A 21,125-nucleotide genomic window follows, 5' to 3' on the forward strand; every position below is an offset into this window, starting at 1 on the left:
AAGGGGCAGAAAAGGGCTGCCAAAACAATCAAGGGCTTGGAGCACCTCCCCTGTGAGGAATGGCTAGAGCAGCTGGGGCTTTTGAGCTTTAAAAACACAAATAACAAAGGGGGGATTAGGAGACACAATAGCAATTATATGTGGTGTGGAGAAGATGGATAGTGAGAATTTTCTTTCCAAATGAGAAATACTAGAAAACGGGAATCATAGGGTTGGAAGGGACATTTAGGGTCATCTAGTCCAACCCCCTGCACAATGCAGGAAATTCACAACTACCCCCTCCCCCGACTGCCCCAGTGACCCCCCTGCTCCATGCCTAGAAAATGTCAAAACACCTTCAGGATCCCTGGCCAAACTGGCCTGTGGAAAATTGCTACCTGACCCTAAGGTGGTGAACGGCATTACCCAGGGCATGTAAGAAGGGGCCAGGAGAACTAAGCACTGATTCCGCCCTCAGTAAGGACCTTCGCTTTTGAAGGCAGCACAATCTGAATGCCAGTTCAGCCTCTGTGCCTCTGCTCTGGGCTCTCCCAGGGCATTTTTTTAAACTACATTTTGAGCCCAGCCCTTCTCTAAGGAGTTCGGGGTACACGGTTCTCGCCTCCTCCGCCACTTTATCCGCAAGTGAGGTTTAGCAAGAGAATAACCGGCCAAACGTCTCTCAGAGGATTTCATGGTGAGCAGCGATTCGAATGTGGGTCTCCCTTGTGTTAAGCCAAGCCCCTACACTGCAGTTCCTCTCTACTCAGCCACTGTGATGCTGGACCTTTGGCGTGAGCCAGCAGGGCTCCTCTTATGTACATTATCTGAAGGTCCTCAGCAGCCCAGCCCAACAGGCCAGTTCTCCAACCCAGCCACCCAAACAACTACTTGGGGCAGCACAGGGAGAGGGGTGCTGATGTAGCCAGAGAACTGTCTTGTTCCCAGCCATCAGCAGCACTGGAAGGGATGGGCGTCACCTGGGCCTGTGCAGCTACCAGCTGGGTCTAAGCCAAGCTCCTGTGGTGGCAGTGGCGGCGGCGGCGGCAGCACCACTGCTGACTGCTACTTTATTCGGGGGTGACTGACTGTCTTGAACTGGCCCTGCCCACCCCAGACTGTATGCTGGAGGCAAAGAGATTTCTCCACAACATTCAAATTGCATGACCAGATCCTGGGTCCTGCAAGCGACCACTTAATGTGGCCAGGCCACAGTGGAGCTTGGAACAGTACAGCCTCACTTTCTCTTGGGCCTTTTGTCCCAGTTTTAGACAAAGAACGTACCTGCAATTCCTTTATCCAGGAGCAGTGCCAATAGGAGAGGCCGACCCATTTGACAAAGAATTCACGTTCCGATCGCCCTTGCAGTGTCTTGGGCGGTGGGTCTTCTGGCTTGGTGTCGGACAGCAGGGGAACAGCAACTGGGGTTGGAGGCTCCCCCCATCGCCAGTGGAGGATTTTCTGTACACGGCCCTTCAGCATGGGACACTAGGAATGGGAAAGACAAGTATCAGAGACACCAGGAACCCGGCAGTCATTCCACTAGCCTTGCTGGGCAGGCAGTCCTTCCTGAAGCCTGGGAGCCTCACTGCCTGGAAAACATACTTAAGAGTGGAGTATTTATTTATTTATTTATTTATTTATTTATTTATTTATTTATTGTCCACCTTTCTCACTGATACTCAAGGCGGATTACACAGTATGCGATTAGTACAATCTGTATCAAGTGTCAGGTCTGACATAAGTTCCTTGTGTGTTCTAACCAGAGAGACTCCATTTTAATCCTGTCAGTGTTTTAAGCTCTTCTTTTGCAGGTGACAAGCAGTCCAGTAACAGTTATCTCAAAGAAGAGGAAAGTTTTGACTACAGTCTTTCCAGCCCTGGGAAAGTTTCACTCTCTCAGCTTCAAGCCGTTTGTTTTGAGAACTATGTGGGGAGGATGGGACTTGCTGGGCTTTGCTATTCTGTACCTTAACCTTTACCTCCGTTCGTAACAATACCCGTTTACCAGCCAAGATATTGCATCTTGGCCAGTGGACTATAATGGTTGTTTATATTCAGTAAAATCTTTTGAAACCAATGGACTCATGTCTAATTGCAAGAGATAGTCTGGATTGCAACTTTTAATAAGCCACAGTCTGACATCAAGTGCATTTCCAAAGAGTATCAAGGACATTTCCATAAACAATGCCATAGGGTAAATAGATACAAGTTTAAAAAGACACAGCAGTAGCAAGAATCCAATACAAAGTATAGGATTGACATTAGACAACATAAAGCAAATATAAAGCACAGGTAGTACATCAGAGTACATATCTGAAGCAACAGATAATATGTAAGGCAACACAGTGGTGAAGTCTACGGTCCCTAACTCGTTAGCGAAGCATCTGTCTTTTAGCAGCTGTCTTTTGTGTCACCCTCCCTCGCAGACCAGCCATTCCCACGTTCCACCACCAGGGCTCTTCCCCTTTGCTCTCACCGTGCAGCGGGGACACAACCATTCCCCATTGGGAATCTCCGGAAGCGGTGGGTTGAGGCAGTGAATATGGTAGGAGGAGATGCAAGCATCACAACACAAGAGCTCGCCACCGTCTTTACAGACGCGGCAATACTCCATGTGGTCATCCTCCTCCTCCTTCTCGGCATCGTCCATCTCCCCTTCGTAGTCGTCTTCCTCCTCCTTCGGCTCCCACTGTACCCCTTCTTTCTCCTGCAAGCCAGGAACACAACCCAACCAAAGAGAGAAAGCTGGATCATGACATATGGGCCTTGTGGCTACCGGTGCATCAAGTATTATTTATTATATTTCTATTCCGCCCTCCCCGCAAACAGGCTCGGGGCGCATTACATCAGTTAAGGTTCAAAAGACAGAAGCCAGAGCATCTTGGTAAGAACTCAGATAGATTTTGAACATTTAGGAGCTTGACTTCACATAGCCCGAATTCTCAGCAAAGGAAAGCAAGAAGTGGACAAAGTAATAGCCATGAAAGGGCAGTCATCGGTTAGGAGGCCTAGAGTTGCCCTCAAGAATGACTCTGAGGATTCTACAGAGAAAGGCAGACGCCTGCACCCCAGCAGAACAAACTGCAGCTTCCAGCAAAGCATCAGAATGGAAAGCATCACCATTTCCCACTTTTATTAAGAGCGGACTTTTGATCCTCAGAGTTCTGAAGTAAACAGCACCATATGAAGGTCTGATTGGAAACCACAAGGCAGCTGAGTGGACAGCTTGCAGCCCCTCCGCTAAACCCGAGCCCTCGTCTCCTTGTCTCTATGCACACAGCACCCCCACAGTCACTCTGCACCCCAATCTTTCCCACCATCCCTAACCTAAACATGTCCCGTTTTGCACCCAGAACTCTCTGAATCAGTACATGCAAATTCATAACTTTTGCATGACCCATTTCAGCTACAGAATTTAAATTGATTTAAATTTTGTATCGTTATTTTGTAAGCGCAGAATTCTGGGCCCCTGCTCTGGAACAGCAGCTAAACCTACACTAGGAGCAAGGGCTGCGGCTGGCGAGTTCCTTCCCTGGCAGTGGGGGAGGCAGGGGTGGGAGGTGCCAGTGTGCAGAGAACAAGGAAGAAAGGCGAGTAGCTTACACAGTGGGGGCAGCTCCACTTGCCCTCGGGGGCCTTGTCTAGCTCCGGATCCAGGCACACCAGGTGATAAGCTCTGGGACATGAGTCGCAGAGGATGATCTCCCCGCCCTGCTGACACACCTCACAGTAGTCTTGGTGGTCTGTCTCGTAGCCGTCTGCCTCTTCTTCGCCAGCAACTGCAATGCCAGGAAGTAGGGAGAAAGCAGAATGCATGAGGGAACTTCCCTGGCCAAGTGCAACCTACTTCCATAACTGAAGCGGGTTAGGTTTGGGGGGACTGTGAGCAACCAGCCCATTCTCCAGGAAATTCAGCGGCACCCATCAAATTGCATCTACCAACAGTCCCAAAGAGGGGATATAACAGAAACGCAGTAACTGTGCACCACAATGACAGGGAGAAGAGGCCGCTCAGCAATATCTCCCTTTAAATCACAAAGGATGGTTCAGTGAAAGAGTGGAAAGGATCCCTCGGACAAGTCAAGATCTTGGACCCACCCCTGAATTATCAGCACAGACTCTGGAATGGAGCACACAGCTATCGGGATTGTTTCTTCAGAACCCCAATGCAAAGACCATCCACCACAGCGGGAAAGAAGGCAGCTGCGTTGGTGTGTGCGTGTCCCCTGCTGGTGAATTACATCCCACGCTCACCTTTTTTCTTCTTCCGTCCAGGCCTGCCCCGCTTCAGTTTCTTGACCCTCCCTGAACTGTCTGAACGCACCGAGGAGCTGTGAACACTGGAGTTGTCAAGGTCAGATTCCTCTTCTGGCTCTCCCAGCTCGTCGCTCTGAAACAAATGCTGTACATAACCGGAGCGGCCCTCCATTAGGAAAGGCCCTTGCAGAGGCAGAAAGGAGGGGAATGACGGGAAAGGAAATGATGGCAGGGGGAAGGGAGTCACTGGGCCCCTTAGTTTAGCCTCAAGCCCCAAAAGTAAGCAAGAGGAAAAGAAGGCAGCTTGCCATCCATCTCTGGCATCCCAAACTGAGCGCAGGGGAGAAAAGGGGAGCAGGAGATAAGGCAAAAAGGGTCTCAGGTGGCAGAACTGAGAAAGAAATAATTTTTTAAAGGAAGCTGATAACTTGTTAAAGTGCTGGACGTGAAACCCCGCAGATTTCCCCCGGGGTAAGTCTGAACCATGCACACGACAAAAAGGCAGTGCTGGAGGCAGTGGGCTTCTGAGCCCCAGCTGTGGAATCGGGAGGCCACTGGTGCCCCCAGGCCCCACTAGAGGGCCTCCCACTAGAGCTATCTTGTGGGCCACTGTAAGAAACACGATGCTGGATTAGGTGAACCTTCGGCCTGGTCCAGCCAGACTCTCCTTAGGGTTCTTAACCTTGTTCAGTTATGGTCTGAGGAGGGAGATTTGGTGTCACAGTCCCATGTTATGAGATCCAGGTGGGGATAGGAAGAGATAACATGCAGGTGCGCAGCCACATCATGCAACCCAAAATTAAATCGAGTTCACTACTACTGGTCCCCAAGAAATCCACCAAAGTCGGTGGGCAGTACTTGAGGGTATCTCGGGAACCAGGGGGAGCAAAGAGCACTTCTAGTGGCCAGGGCTTCAATGGCTTAGCTGGTTCTTCTTCCTCCTCCCCACAGAATGTCTAGCAGAAGCACACCGAAGCATGGAAATATGCAAATATACTTAATTTGCATGCTACTAAACAGGTCACAGAAATTAGTTATTTTGGTACAAAAGACTCCCCCCCCACCCCCACCCCCCAAATCATAAGAGGCCCGCCTGTTTGTTCTGCAGGGGCCCACCGGCTTCCCTCCTCCCTGCACCGAAAGTGATATTCTCGCATCCCCGTCACAAAGTGAGCCTTACTGAGCTGCTCTTTTTGCGCTTGCCCCCGATCATGCCCAGCTTGATCTTCAGAGGCGCCATCCGCTTCCCCTTGCCCTTCCTCTTCATCTCCGGGATGCGAGGGCTCTTGCTCCGTTTTTTGTGGCCTGGACCTGAAGTTTATGAAGAAAGACAACTCTCACTTGAAAGGGGACAGAGCAGAAGAAGTTTGGCTGAAGAGATGGGCTTCACTTGGCAAGACCCCTCCCAAAGAACTGGTCCTCAGCTGCTACCCAAGTCCTCTTCCAAACTGCTGCATGACGCACCTTTTGGGGGCTGCATTCAGCTATCACGATATACTCTGACGGCTACTTTTACGGTAAATTCTTCCTGTATATGACAACTGCAGCGAGACTGCTATACGCTCAAAAATGAAAAGATACAACATCACCTACAATAGAGGAACGGCTGATGAAGGTGAAGGAACTTGCAGAGGTGGCCAGATTTACTTCCTTGATTAGGGAAAAGACGTTATCTAAATTTATTGCTACCTGGAAACCCCTTACAGACTTTTTGCGGGAAATGGAAATAAATTAACTGATGATATGTGCTTTTGAAGATTAAGAGGCAAAAATGTTTAGAGGGAAAGGAGAAATATTTGTTTATAGTAATTTTAGAGTGAGTGTATAATATGTAGTACCTATATATTTACAGAGAAAATTGGAGATTATTCCCATACTTTTTATATTAGTGTTCTTTTTTTACCTTTTTTTCTCTTCTTTTTTGACTTTTTTTTTAAAAAAATCCTTTTTATCTTTTTAATATCTTGTTTAAAAATCCTTAATAAAAATTCTTATGAGGCACTCTGGTTTGTTTCAAGTTGTGGTTTGCAAAACTAATTCTGGTTAGTCTACCACATGTCAGTTACAAAACCTGAGTTGGTGCTGTAAGAGGTGGTACTAGACAACAAACTGTGGTTTGTGAATGCAGATGTGAATGCAGATGTCACAAACCAAACAGAATGAATATAAATAATAATTTGAAAAATAAATCAGGTACAACCTTGGGGTCAACCACCAACCCCTGGTTGGCTGGGTTGCCTGCATTCAGACGTAACAACTACGTTATGTAAAAACATTGCCTTAATGCAGCCTTGGAGAAAAATGAAGCTAAGGTGGCAAAACACTATCAAAGACCAAAGTCAGTGCTTCTCAGTGGAGTCTCATGTACTGTAGCACCATCGATCAGGAGCCAATAATCCCGGTCCTTCGCAGGTGAGAGATCCCACAGAGAAGTCAGTCACCCTGGACACCAGAGTCCCATGTTTGAATTTAAACTGCTCTTTTTCTCCATTCTGAGAGAAGCCATGAGAACTCATCCCCATCTCAGAGACCCGAGGAGTCCTGGCCCTGGACCAACCTGCACTAACCCCCTCAAAAACACTCCTCTCAAAAGAAACTACAACTTTACCACCCATCCCCCTGGCTCTACCTACCAGCCCCTCCTCACCAGAACTGGATATTCCACAGCCTGGAGCTCCATCTAACCCCACCCCACCCTATACACACACACACATATCCACAATACTCACCTTTGCCTTCTTTGGTTTTGGCTTTGCGGAGGGGAGCAGGCTGAGGCGGCTGCAGTGGTGGTGGTGGGGGAGGCTCAGGTGCAGCAGTGACAGCTGACACCGCAGCAGACACCTGCTCAGCTACGGCAGCAGCTGCTGCAGCAGCAGCCGCTGCCACTGCTGCCGTTGACCCTTTGAAGGGGTTGTTGGCACTAAACTCCCGCCACTTGGCTCCCATGATAGTCATCATTTTGGACATCGGAATCTTGGGATTCTTTTTGGCAATAAGAGGCCTAGAAAATGGGAGGGAACAAAATATTAGGGGCTCAAGCACCTCGTTTCAATGCGTAATCTCCACACAAGCCTTTTTCTATGCCTAGGAAAGACACCCTAAGAATGGCTGTTGTGGGTTTTCCGGGCTGTATTGCCGTGGTCTTGGCATTGTAGTTCCTGACGTTTCGCCAGCAGCTGTGGCTGGCATCTTCAGAGGTGTAGCACCAAAAGACAGAGATCTCTCAGTGTCACAGTGTGGAAAAGATGTAGGTCATTTGTATCTACTCAGGAGGGGTGGGGTTGAGCTGAGTCATCCTGTAAGAGTTTCCCAGGGTGTGGAATGCTAATGGCGGGAGGCTTCACTGTATCCTGAGGAGGTTCTTTTGCATATGGATTGGTACTTGATGTGCTAATCTTCTCTGCAGGGCTATTGTCGGGGATAGAATGTTTTGTTAGCCTCGTGTTTTTCAGAACTGGAAACCATGCTCTGTTCATTCTTAAGGTTTCTTCTTTCCTGTTGAAGTTTTGCTTATGCTTGTGAATTTCAACTGCACAGGGAAGCCATTGAAATTCACAAGCATAAGCAAAACTTCAACAGGAAAGAAGAAACCTTAAGAATGAACAGAGCATGGTTTCCAGTTCTGAAAAACACGAGGCTAACAAAACATTCTATCCCCGACAATAGCCCTGCAGAGAAGATTAGCACATCAAGTACCAATCCATATGCAAAAGAACCTCCTCAGGATACAGTGAAGCCTCCCGCCATTAGCATTCCACACCCTGGGAAACTCTTACAGGATGACTCAGCTCAACCCCACCCCTCCTGAGTAGATACAAATGACCTACATCTTTTCCACACTGTGACACTGAGAGATCTCTGTCTTTTGGTGCTACACCTCTGAAGATGCCAGCCACAGCTGCTGGCGAAACGTCAGGAACTACAATGCCAAGACCACGGCAATACAGCCCGGAAAACCCACAACAGCCATCGTTCTCTGGCCGTGAAAGCCTTCGACAATACAACACCCTAAGAATGTTGCTGGCTCTCAACCCTCTTCCTCACTCTAGCATGCTTGGCTCCTCACATTTTCCTTTAAGAACTATCCAGAAGTCCTGGTTCCATTGTTCCTAGGGAAACCACAAATCCTGGTTCCCCCATCTATCCACCAATCACAGTGTTTCCACCCAAAGTAAGGAACACACAGTGCCCCCCAAGTAGAGCTACACCATTCTAATCCCATTAACTTCAACTGACTTAGAAGGGTGTAACTGCTGAGGGTGGCACTGACAGCGTTTTAGGTTTCACATCTGGTGGAACACTTCAGTACACACACATACACAAGTGTACTGAATTGTTCGACATATGTTTATCATCTCTCTTCCTCTCTCTCTCTCTATATTCTACACGAGAGTTTTATGTACAGGACCAAAAGGAAATGAATCCCTGCCTCTCCAATCCAGAGTATAACCCAGGTTCTTCAAACAGTTAGTGTAAGATTTAGAAGGTGCTTGGCTACCAGAAGAGCACAGTTCTCAAATCATCTCTTAAGCACAATGCAGGAATGGGAGCTGGCCTCATCTCCAGACAGAAGTGGAAGCATCTGAGTCACTATTCAGATTGCCTTTTTACAGAGAAGAATCCTACAAGAGTGGCTCCAAGGAACAATAATAATCATATTACCAAGACAGCACACAAGTGGATTATGATTTCCAAGATTTATTTCCCACCTTTCTACCATTTAGGTCTTCAAGGCAGCTTGCAAATATATTTGCACAAGACTGTTTTCAATCGCAGTGACTGAGGATTTTGCCACGTAGATCCTCCAAGAACAACCTTAAAATGTTTCTTGCCCTATTCCTCCTAGTATCCATGCCAGAAGCTGCATTGATTCAGCAGAAGTGCATCTGTCAAAGGGCAAGCCCTCACCAGACACTCCTACCCCAGGAAGCACAGTAGATAATAGCTATAAACATTTGGGATTTGGGTCTGAATAGGTCCTTTCGGACCTCAAAAGTATGGATATAGCATGTGAGTCACAGGAAGGCAACCCCTTGCTTTGCTGGAAGATCAAGCGGAAGCAGAAGCAGGCCTGCCCAATGCAACAGCAGCCCAAAGCATTATACAGAATCCTTCCATCCCTCTCCTGTGTGTATGGAGGGGGGGCATACAGTGGTAACCTTCTAGCCCAGCAAAGCGAGGATTACAGCTGCTCACTCCTTTCAGATCTTATCGGTCTCAAGGGAAGACAAGAACTGCCAAACCGGAACAAGCCAATGCTCCATTTAATCCAACAGAGGCCAAGGCTGCACTCTCTGGAACAAAGCTTGGTGTTGCAGTACAGGACCAGAGGCCACAGTGCCCTGACCTCCCCTCCTCCCTCCAGCCCCCCAGCCAAGAGCCCCAGAGCACACGACATCCATCATTTGCAATAATCCTAGCTGCAAAAGCTGCGCCTCCTTGATCTTGCTGCCCTCAGCACTCCATCTGCTGTCAACACACAGCACTAAGAACTAGCACGTTGATGTCTGACCTGGCAGGGCTCCACTCTATAAGGACCCCTGGGACTTTGGATAGTAGACATTCCCAGCCTTGGTGTTTGTGCACAAGGAGCAGTACTACGTGTTTTTATTGGTCTGACAGGAAGGCTGTATGTCTGATTCTGTAGTGGTGAATTCCTAGAACACAGCCCAGTGAATGAAGATGCAGTCTCAAGCCCCACCTCAGCCAAGGACTCACTGGTTGAGCCTCTGGTCCCGCATCTGTCAGACAAGAATCCTGGGAGCCTACAATCCCGGGGCTAACCTGGTCTGAACCTGGACTGAAAACCATATTCCAAATCAAATACGCCACATAAACAGGTCCATGGCTATGGATTTGTTCAGTTTACTTCACTGAATCTGCTTCTCCTGTTCATGGGGAGGGGGTGAAAGACCTGTGGAGGGCAACAGAACCACAGGCATGGGCATTCATGCTCAGCCCATCCAGTCCTTGGAAGTTTCACAGTTTCAAACTTAGCATCCCACCCCAAAAGACTAGAAAGCACAGGTACACAGGTTCTTGGATGAGCAGATCCTGGCACACCGGGAGTTGCCAGGGCTTCTAGGAATGCCACTTAAGTATACCAGGGAGCCATGAGCGCCTTGGCTGGAATGGAACCACAAGCACCTACTCCGCTCATTCATCTAGCATTATCTGGATCATAGGCAGGAACACACACCTGTCTGTCACCTGCTGTGCTTTCTACCAGCTAACAAATGAATCTCATGGAGAACCAGCACAATTCATGGTTCTCTGTTGAAGATCTCCTACTTGAGGTTCCAGTGCGACCCTTGAGATGGCAGCTATTTCCCTTATCTTTACACTTTGGAAGACTTTGTCATGATGGGTGCCTATCATCATGCCCAGATGTTGGATCCATTGATTGGGGTTGAGGTTGTTTGTCGCAGTTGTCACACATCCATCTGCTTGTTGGTAATCATTCATAGTCTACACATCCCTCTAAGCCTGCTGGTGATTGGATTGGTGATTGGATCAAGAGGTGACCCAGGGAAGAGAAAATTGCGACATACTGCAACAGGATGCAGGCCACTTGCAATTCTGTGAACACGCTGGGTGCGGTTGAAAGCCTGAATAGCAGACCTTGATACTGGAAGTGATCTCCCGCATAGATGAATCCCAGGAATCTCTGATGTGATGGTCTGATGAGTATATGAGATATGCTTTTGACAAGTCAATGGAAGTTGGACAATCCCTTTCTGAACGAGTATTAACAGGAAAATCTCCATGCAGAACTGTTGTCTTCATCCTGTGATCAGCCATTTGAGGTTGAGCATCTCCACCCACCCTTTTTGGTACTGTTAAAAAAATCAAGTAGACACCCAATTGAAGTTGTTCCTCTGGGACAGGCTTAACGGCTCCAATGTCTGGAAGGTGGTGGAATGGCATGTAGGACCCGCTGATGTTTAACTTGTCTGCTATCCTGTGAAGGCGAATCAACTTGTTGCAGAGGACAACTATTGAGCTCCAGGGTGTAACCTTTGGATACTATCTCCAGGAACCATTTGTCAGAAGTGGGCTTCTGCCAGGCCAGGGAGAAGTGCTGAAGACAGCTTCCTCTCTCGGCTAGAATGTGGGGACAATCTGGCACCATGCCTGATGGCTTCCTTTCCTCCTTCAGAGAAAGAAGACACCAATGATGATGATCACACTGGAAATCTGAGAGCTGCCTGAGGACTTAGCGGTCTGCCATCTGGGTCTGAAACCTCTGGAGTAAGATGAGGATCCAGAAATCAGCAAGGCTTGCTTGAAGGGCAGCTCTTTCCAAAGAAAGGACAATGATTTCTTCTTTTTCCATGGTCCCTGTTAAAATAAGTTCCAAAGAGTCCCCCCTTCCTGAACAACAGGAAGTTAGCCAAGCAGGCCTCGAACCCAGGATTCACCTCCCAAAAGCGAAGCCAAGTGTTCCTGCGCACCACTATAGCTCAAGGTACCAGCTGGATGGAGTTAGGGGCTAACTAGCACTAGCCTGGAGATCGATGGCTCTATTGAAGAACCTGCCATGGGTAGAAGCTCTTCTTGTACTTGCTGTGGCTTTTAAGTTCTTCCTTCAGGACATCTCTGTGCCTTTATCACAAAGGTCCCTAGGGAGAACATCTGTATGGAGCAGAGCAGAGGACAGCCCCACCACTGGTGCATCCACCAGGTGCATCTTCAACCTATCGCTTGTCCTGGAAGACAGAGAGTAAAACTTGAGGGCATGTCTGAGGGGAGCCCTGCTGCATGCATACCATTCTGTGTCCAGACTCTTATCAAAGGGCTCTGGAAAAGGTACTGAGCTGGGCCTGAGAGAGAGATGGGAAAAGCCTTCTTGGGAGCAGCTGGAACCACCTTCTTCCTCGACTGGTTCGTGAGACATCTCCAGCACCTTCTTGGAAAGAGGAAAATATATCATGGAAACAAGTACACTTGTTCCACTGGAGAGCTAACTCTCTATAATGGGAATCTGCCTCAAAGAACAGGGCTGAACACAGGTCTTCAAGGTGGCGACACTCCCTCATTTCAGGAGCTGGACACACTGTGAAGGTTGTCCTTCTTCTTGCAACATGGTTCAGGGGACAAGCCCGTAAGTTAGACAAGCCCACCACCAACTCTGCTCACACTTAGGATATCCCTTTCCTTGAAAAGGGATATAAACATGGTCCTCAGAGTATTTTTCCTTATGCTCCTTAGACTTCTTGTGCTGTGGCTTGTGATGATCAGCAGGCATAGGGAACTTCGAAGCTATTGTCTCCTTGCATTTCTTGAGACAATAACAGCCTCCACCTACTGAATAGATTAGGATGTGCCATCTCCACTGACAAATCAGGATCTTCCAGGGTAACCACCTCCCCCCTTTCCTCCCACAGGTTATTCAGAGGCCTGGTAAGTTTCTTGAGAGAATGGACTGGGCAGGAACAGATGCTGCTAGTGCTGGCCATCTCTTGCATATCCAGAGTGGCTCAAGTTTCTCTTGCTACCAATGCAGGCCACATGGCAAGCACAGGGGCCAGCCAGTAGTTTGAGGGTCCTTCTGCCCTCAAACAGGGTCAGCTTGGAAAAATCATAGGAAGCCCCCTCTTCTTGGGGACCAAAGATCATCACGAGACCCAGTCCTGTTACTAAAGGAGACATTTCCCATGAGTAAGGAGTGCTCCACCCAAGCAACCCTGGAGATTTTTGAGAACACTTTTGAGTCATGTTTACCTGAAGGGTTTCATCATGGCTAACAAAAGAAGGGGCTCCCTGTGACACAGACCCATCCTGCCTGACCCTGCTAAGGCATTTGGAGGCATGAACTGTTGCTTGACTGTCTTAATATTTTTCCAAACAGGAAGGTTCTGGCCCTCAAGGGTATGGAGAGAAGCCTAAAAACATGAGGGCTAGAAGCTGGGGGAGGACCATAAGGTTATTATTTGGTCAGTCCTCCTAACTGTGAGCATGCAGACTCCATTTTCCCCAACAGCTCTTCTCTCTGCTTACATATTGACTCCCTCCTTCATTTCCAGGTTGCTGGAACCATAGTTGCCATGACACCCAAACTGAGAAAAACTCCAAGCCAGGATCTGAAGTGGGTTTTGCTACCACGGTCTGGAGGCTGGCTCAGGTGTCTGTTCTGCCTGTTCTGGGCATCATGGTAAGATATGATTGCAGCAACCTGGAAATGGAGGAGGCGACTGGCACAAGAGGGTAGGGTGGGGAGGGGGAAGTTGTAAGTCATGACACGTCCCTGATCTTCTAAACCACGGTTTACAAGACAGGATGAACTGAGCCAATCAGGAGGCTGCTATGCCATCCTGAGCTATGATCTCATTTTGACTATTCAATTTGACTTCTTAATTATTAATGGTCATCTCAGCCCATAATGCACTGCAGACTATTAAGAGACGCCATTAAAGAAATATGAACTCTTGTGTTTAAAGGAGGAGCGGGTAAGCACTTGTACTGAAGGAGGAAAAAAAATCTGCATTTATTTCCTTTCAAAATGCTTTCCAGAAATAGGCGGGGCTGACAGACAAAGACAAGCTTGCATTAAAAAAGCCAGCAGCCGCTCTGCCATGCCTAGCAAGCTGAGAGAGTCTGGGAAAGTGTGTTGGTAGGGAGGTGGAGACGGAGGGACAAAGGGGACAGAGACAAGCAGAACAACAAGATAAAGAAATGGCCGACCAGCATTACTTCATATTTCAGACTGTGGTTCCATATGGGAACAATTCAGCATTCAGTGAAACAGAGAGAGGCAGAATATTAAAAACAGATAACGAGAAGGGGAGAGGGAAAGGATTGGTAGGAGGGGAGGAAAAACAGAAGGTAGGGATGGATGAGTGATACACAACAGAACTGCATACGCCAGTGCTGGGGCTTGGAAAGACCTCCCACCAAATCTCATCTGGCGGAGAAACAGGGTCCTCCAGGCCTAAACACCATCTAGAAGTTTAACCCTAATAACACAGCCAAATTTGAGTCCAGTGGCACCTTAGAGACCAACAAGATTTTCAGGGTGTAAGTTCTGACTCTCGAAAGCTTGCTCCCTGAAAATCTTGTGGGTCTCTAAGGTGCCACTGGACTCAAGTCCTGCTCTTCCACTGCAGACCAACACTGCTACCCACCTAATACTAAGCCCAATAATACGAGTCCAAGTTATACAGCTTTGAGTTCCTCCCCAGTTCAGACCTCTTGAGCTAAACTAATCTGTTTCTTCTTTTGCTCTGATCGCTTTTATTCCTGTCTCTTATACAAGTCTCTCTCTCTCTCTCTCCTTCCTTACTTGAAAAGCTGCCCACCTCTCTTGACCCCTGGCTATATGAGTCGTAAATTGTGCTCCACTCACGAAAGCAGCTAATGAAACCCATGTGGTAAAGAGGGGGCTACCATTCTCTGCCCTCACCATGCTACCCCACCAGCTGTGAGATGATACTGTTGACCAGGGGGTGCAGGAAAAAATGCAGCAGGGCTGGGTGTGGGGCAGTAGAGATTAAACAAACAAAAAATCCCCACTAGAACACCATTCTTGCGCAGCGCTACCATGGATAACAGAAAATGGGATTTCAATGAATACTTCAAGCCTCAATAGCTTTGTTCTAAGCTGTCTTGCTGGACTTGGACAACCTGTTCTTTCTCATACTTGAAAGTCACAGGATGGTTGCAATAATAAAAGCAGGAATAGTAGAGCACTTTGCACACGGAAGGATAACGCAATACCAGATAGGGCAGCGTACGGCGCAGCAGCAGACCTCCAGAAGCCCCGATTACGCACTGCCTTTTAGGAACACAGCAGGCCCCAAACACACAGCAGTAGATCTTTAAGCCTCGGGGAGCCACGGGGAACATGTAAAAGGGAAGGCTCCAAAGGCGCCTTGCCAGCAGGAGCTCCATCACACCGGTCTCCGGAGAGCTCTTGGCTGATCCCAGCAGCAGCAGGAGGAGAATGCGGCAAGCTGTCTCAGGTACGGGCAAGTGCCAAGCAATTTAGAGCTAATTAGAGTCAGGCTGAGAATTTTCCTTTCCTCAGGCCCCACTGGCAAGCTTGTCCCCTGAGCCCCTGGCACAAATCACTGCCGTGATTAAAACCGGCAAGGCCCAGGTGGCCTCTAAATCCCACGAGCCTCGGTGCCGGATTTCTCCCATTGGTCACAGAGGGCTGCTGGCGGCGGAATACGTCTCTGCCCGCCAAGCCAAAGAGGGGAGATACGGCAGGGCCTGCCAAAGCCACCGGCTGCTTTCTTGTAGTCGACGGGAGTTCCAGCTTCACTTGGACTGAATCACAGCCAGGCAAGCCCTCCGCGCTGAGGGTATGCTGGGCGTTCGTTCCAGTGCTTGCACTGCACAAGGCCACGGACTTAGAAAGAGAGATTCTTAGCTGCTGTACTACGTCCTTGCTACACGAACAGATTTCTTGTCTCCTCTCCCAGCATCTGTCCTTTCTTTATACAGCCAAGGAACAGAGTTACATTCAAACAGTTATTTCACACTGCTGTGCAGCACCCACAAAATGAGGGTCAGCCAAGAGCTCTCTCAAGGCCAGCAAGATGGAGCTCCTGCTGGGAGCTCCACTGCAAAGACTGGCAATCCCACAGCATTTCCTCATTTGTGAACTTTGGCATCAGAACAGAGCCTGATTCATCATCCCTTCCCTGAGAGAAGAATTATTTTCTCCCCAGAAAGCAGGTCAGGAGAATACCTGGGATATCCTCAGATGACATTACCGAACACAGAATGCGAGAGCACGGCACAGACAAGACGTGCCCAGGGGAGGATGTGCACATGACACCGCCACCTGGATGACGCTCAGCAGGCTTAGCCAGGCTGGATGAGAGGCCTCGTGGGAACCCCCCACCCCCCACCCCTCATGGGCACCAACTTCAGCCAGTGCGGTGTAGAAATCAGAGTGCCGGACTGGGAGCGCCAAGTTCGAATCCCTCCTCTGCCACGGAAGCTTGTTGGGAGACCTTGGGCCAGTCACAGACACTCAGAATAACCTACTTCACAGGGTGGTTGTGAGGATAAAATGGAGAAGAGAGTGATGTAAGCTGCTTTGCGTCCCCACTGAGGAGAAAGGCAGCATATGAAAGAAGGAAATAAATAAATTCCAGGATGGCAGAAAGGTAGGATATGAATGTAACCAACCCCAATGAGTATTCAACACTGTTTACGAAGCCACCTCTCCAAATACAGGCAGGCGCTCCTTTAGTCCGTTTGTTTTCAATGGGTAGCTCCCCAATTCCCACCCCCTTTCAGGAAGACACCCACACCCACTCAACCTACCTCATGAATTGGCTGAAGGCTTTGTAGTTTGTCAGAGTGTGGTAGTCCTCTTCAGTAAAGACGTGATCCACATCCTCCAGCCCCCACGTCATGAGCAGCTGAGCAGAGGATTTCTGCTCCACCTTCAAAGGAATATCAAAGGCTCAGGATGTTTTAAGTCACTGAAGTGTGCCTTGAAAACTTCAGCCACCATGCCAGATGAAACCACCAGGACATGCTCTTTGGAGAGGAGACACCCCAGGAACATCAGTCCCCTCTAACTCTTCCTGTTTGTGGGCAGTGAAATCAAACCAAAGATGTAATAAAGATGCACTGGGATTCCCTGAGGCAGCTGTGCTGATAGACACAGAATAATCTTCGAAAGCACAGCCTCATTCCTGAGCCCTGGCTGACTGGGGAAAGGGGAAGGAGAGACATGAGGCTGTATTAACTGAGCTACCCTGCAGCTGCAAGGAGAAAGCCTGCCCATTGTTCTATCAGCTGGGGAGGAAAATACTTCTCTCTCTTTAGAGTCTATAGTGAAATATGCCTCCAACCTTAATGCAGGGAGGAAAAAAATCCATTCCCCAAGTATCAAAGTTCTTGGAAACTTTACTTTAGGGCCCACTAAGTAAAATGTTCAGGTGATGCCTTGAGGAGGAGCAGTCCAGAGAGTGTCATTTGGCTACTGGACGTCCTCGCAAAGTAAGAACCTGCAAGAAGCAAGCAGCAGACCCCAGCCCAGGAATGGGGACTTGCACCCCAAGTGGAGCACCCATGAACAAAGGAGCAGCTACAGCAGCAGATAAAGAACTGCAGTAGGCAGTGGAGCACAGGAGGTGTGTGCAGGAAACCCACAGGACACAAGCCTTGGGCAGAACTGCAGGGAGCATGCAGGTACACGTCCCCAAAGCTTATCCAGAAGCAGCACAGATGGGAGGCGGCACTTTCAGTCTCATGCTGGGGAAGAGTGATGAAATGCAGGACAACAAACACAGATGGGTCTCCTCTGTCTCTCCCCACCAGTGATCTCTTAAATGAGGGAAGGGATTTTGTCCAGACTGAAGGCAGTCGTCTTCGCCTCCTACCTTTGGCTTTTGCACTCCATCTTCCTCCGACTTTTTCCGCCGTTTTGTCTTTTTCTCCTTCTTCTCCCGATGCTTCCTTCGCTTTTTCTTCCCCACTCCCCCATAATCACTTCCACCGCTCTCCGATTTGGCCCGATACTCCTCTCGGTCTGACTCAAACTCATCCTCACTGACCTGCCAAGAGAAAGAGGGGGGGGGAGAGGGAGGATGCAGCGAGCAAGATAATTAGCATTAATTAATGACAAGGCTGCCTGCTGGGCACAGACAAGCCCGTGCCAAGAAGAGGGTAACCTGTTAATTACGGTGCAGCAAAGGGGCTTAGCTAAGTAAACAGGCTGTGGGTTCTGGACACTTACAAGACAAAGAGAAAGCCATGGAACAGGTAAGGGAGCAGGCAAGTCAGCAGCAGGGAGTTTCAGGCAGGAAACTTTCTGTATCACCACAAGACACCTGAATGGGATGCAGGGCCTCAAAAGAGAGGCCCAAAGGCATGGCTAGCACATGAGAAAACTCATGTTTTGCAGGCACACATAATCCACTTTCCCTCAAAATACAGAAAAGCCAGCAGGACCTCTTGGCAGAATGTCATGTTCTGCCACTTCTTCTTAATTGTCTCTGCAGCACTGGAAGGACAGGGATTGCTGAGACAGTTTTCCACTTTCCCCCATCAGCTTCAAAGAGCCCAGAAACTGATAATGGTGCCATACAAATTCATTCATTTTCATTCATTCATTCATTCATTCGTTCGTTCGTTCGTTCGTTCATTCATGCCATTTATATTCTGCCTTTCTCACCAAGACTCAAGGCAGATTACATAGTGTAGGATTAGTACAATCAGTGGCAAGGACATTTCCATACAGTGTCAAGAACATTTCCATAAATAATGTCATAGGGTAAATGAATACAAGTTCACAAAGACATAATATTAGCAAGGATCCAATGTGGAGTTGAAGAATTGCTGAAACGGAACAATCAGTTCTAGAACTTACATTAAACAATATGAAGCACAGGTAGTATATAGGAGTACATATTTAAAGCAACAGATAGTATGTAAGGCAACATAATGGTGAAATCTATGGTTCCTAACTCATTAACGAAACATCTGGGACCCCTTTCCTTCAATACCACCCTCTTAGCTGAGAAAAAGGGTTTTTTGAATAATTCAGTTTTGAATTGTTTGCAGAAAACCAGGAGTATGGAGGCTTTCCTGACCTGACCTCCCCAAGCAGGCTGTTCCACAGGGTAGGGGCCACCACAGAGAAAGCCCATGTACGGGCTGCTGTTGATTTCGCCCACGTACAGGCTGACCCACGTACAAAACACACACAGACTTCCAGGAGAAGGCAGAAATATTCTCTTTGTTCCACTTACCAATTTCTTGCGTTTCCTGGGTTTTCCTGGCTTGTTCTCCTTCTGCTTCTTGGGCCCTCGTTTCTTCTTCTTGACAATGAGGGGACTCTCTAAGTTGCGAAACTCCTCATCATCCTCGTCTGAAGTGGACACAGAAAGAAAAAGAAGGAAAAAGAATTCACAAACCTGTTTTGCCACTTCTGGCCAGTTACCATTCCTAGCTTACAGGCACGTCAGAGCCGCTATCTTCTCTCCTGCCTGCCTCCTACCCCCATGTTGTGCTCTCTGCCAGCAAATCTCAGTATTGCACTCAGGGGCCACGCTACTGGAAGCTGAAATGCTGGCACAGTTCCCCTCTGGTCAGCCTGATCCAGAGAGGTTGGACAGTTTCTAATTCTTTTTATTATGAGGGGTTCTTTTAACTCCTCCTCTGTCCCCCACCAGTCAGAAGGGCTAACATCTGTTCCTATACTTCCAAATTGGTCAAAGGTCATGGATTACTATCCCCTAAGGAACTTGCACAATGGCCTTGGCTCATTTTGCTTGAAAAAACACTTGAAGGCAGGAAAGGAGGGGGGGGGGGGCTTGCTGGCATAAGAAGCTAGAAGCACATATGCCACACCAGTTAGAAAGACAGCAAACAGAAACAAGGCCAGGCAGATGGCGAAACAAGAAAAGGGGTCTCTGGGGATGCAACATCGCCCATCTGTGCATTACCAGACCTGAAGAGAGAACTTTGGTCTGTTCTACCATAGCATCATTGAACACCATCCTCCTTATACAGAGAAAGCACGTAACACACTTCAGAGCAGGTAAGGAGATAAGGCAAGGTCCGCCTATGCTTGGGGGCTTTTCTCATGCCATGGCAACCTTAGAGGCTACCTTCTACCTTATGTCCAGTTAGTCAGCTCACAGTGCTCTGTACCAGACAGTGGCCAATCTTCTTCTGGACTCCTATATAATTTTGGTCCAACAGACTAATGCAACTACCCCGCTGGAATCACATTTCCTCTCTGACTCAAAGCCATGGTTCCACCCTCAGGCACATTCCTAAACTCATGAATTGCCTCTGCATTTCAACCTCTCTTGATTTCCCTGAGCAGTCTTTACACTTAGCAAAAGCCCTAAGAATGAATTTTTGACATGCCCAAGAGATACAGGATTTTTTAAAATCCTCTTCATAGCCATATCAGCTGCTATCCAGAAAGAATGCCTTAGGCATTTTACCTCTTTTACATTTGCTTTATGCTACAGCAGCACACTTAAAGAATCAAGCAACATTCTTTTTTCCCACCCAAGCACAAAGCAAAAGAAGCCCCCCCCCCAAATAGCAATTACATTTTTGCAGAAGTCACTTATTTTGGGATCTTCCAATGTTCTTCAACTCGCCCTGGTGTAGCCGTGTTATCAAAACACCTTAATTCAAAATCACCCCCTCCCCGGTTTCCTGACGAGCAGCACTTCTCTTGCTTCTGGGGCTAAGTAAGATTCCAGGTCTGGGGGGGGGGTCATTCCTGGTGCTTACAAAAATTCTTTCAGGCGCATTTCCATTACGAACATGCAGAATTTTGAATCAAAATCTTTCGCTACGGCAAGTTGTGGAAGCAGTCTCTGTCTTTTTCTTCTTGCTGCTACTGAAATGGTTTTCAGGGCGATCCAAATCTGGTTTCAGACCAAGCTTCAAACCCAAGTCTTGCCACAAGTCTTTATCTGGCAGCACATTCTGCAGGATCATCACAGCTGACCTACTCAGTCCAGACTGTGCTTGCTCACGTACACGCAGGTTATTACACCCTGACTTGGATGCTCTTGGGAAGAGGGTTTTTTCTCCCCCTTTCCTACATCTTATGGTGCTTCCATGCACTGCCAGTATTTTCCCGGTTTTTTTTCATGTTCTTTCGCAAGATCTGCTGCGATGTTCTGAGAAAGATCACAGTTAAACTGGGCTGTACCCATGTGGATGGGAAAGTCCAGATCTTCCCAGTCCTGTCCACATTGGGATAATTTTCCCTGGGCTTTCTTTAAAACTCAACAGTGGGTATATTATTATGTTACACCTATTGTCTCTCAGGTTGTCTGACTTCCCAGCTTTCAGTTTTTAAAAAAAGTCTCTCACTCCATTCACTGTGGAGATTCAATGTGCCTCCTCCTTCATTGCATTCCAGTTTTTCACGGTCATAATTGTTGGCA

At 48.1% G+C, this 21,125-nt stretch overlaps 1 protein-coding gene across 4 annotated transcripts in view; it reads right to left on the reverse strand.

Moving 5' to 3' along the window:
• Positions 1 to 21,125, reverse strand: part of CHD3 (chromodomain helicase DNA binding protein 3) — a 60,359-nt gene that overhangs the window by 24,081 nt on the left and 15,153 nt on the right. For 2 of the 4 annotated variants that reach the window (XM_054992553.1, XM_054992552.1), the window contains exons 2-10: positions 18,957 to 19,075; positions 17,586 to 17,759; positions 16,519 to 16,640; positions 6,969 to 7,240; positions 5,420 to 5,550; positions 4,237 to 4,384; positions 3,586 to 3,761; positions 2,459 to 2,689; positions 1,264 to 1,467 (exon numbers count right to left, since the gene is read on the reverse strand). In XM_054992553.1, the coding sequence (XP_054848528.1) occupies positions 1,264 to 1,467; positions 2,459 to 2,689; positions 3,586 to 3,761; positions 4,237 to 4,384; positions 5,420 to 5,550; positions 6,969 to 7,240; positions 16,519 to 16,640; positions 17,586 to 17,759; positions 18,957 to 19,075 (1,577 nt within the window). The remainder of the gene's footprint in view (positions 1 to 1,263; positions 1,468 to 2,458; positions 2,690 to 3,585; positions 3,762 to 4,236; positions 4,385 to 5,419; positions 5,551 to 6,968; positions 7,241 to 16,518; positions 16,641 to 17,585; positions 17,760 to 18,956; positions 19,076 to 21,125) is intronic. The other 2 variants (XM_054992554.1, XM_054992555.1) reach the window with 2 other exon arrangements.

The sequence above is a fragment of the Eublepharis macularius genome, chromosome 12, assembly GCF_028583425.1.
Source record: "Eublepharis macularius isolate TG4126 chromosome 12, MPM_Emac_v1.0, whole genome shotgun sequence".
NCBI classification, from domain to species: domain Eukaryota; kingdom Metazoa; phylum Chordata; class Lepidosauria; order Squamata; family Eublepharidae; genus Eublepharis; species Eublepharis macularius.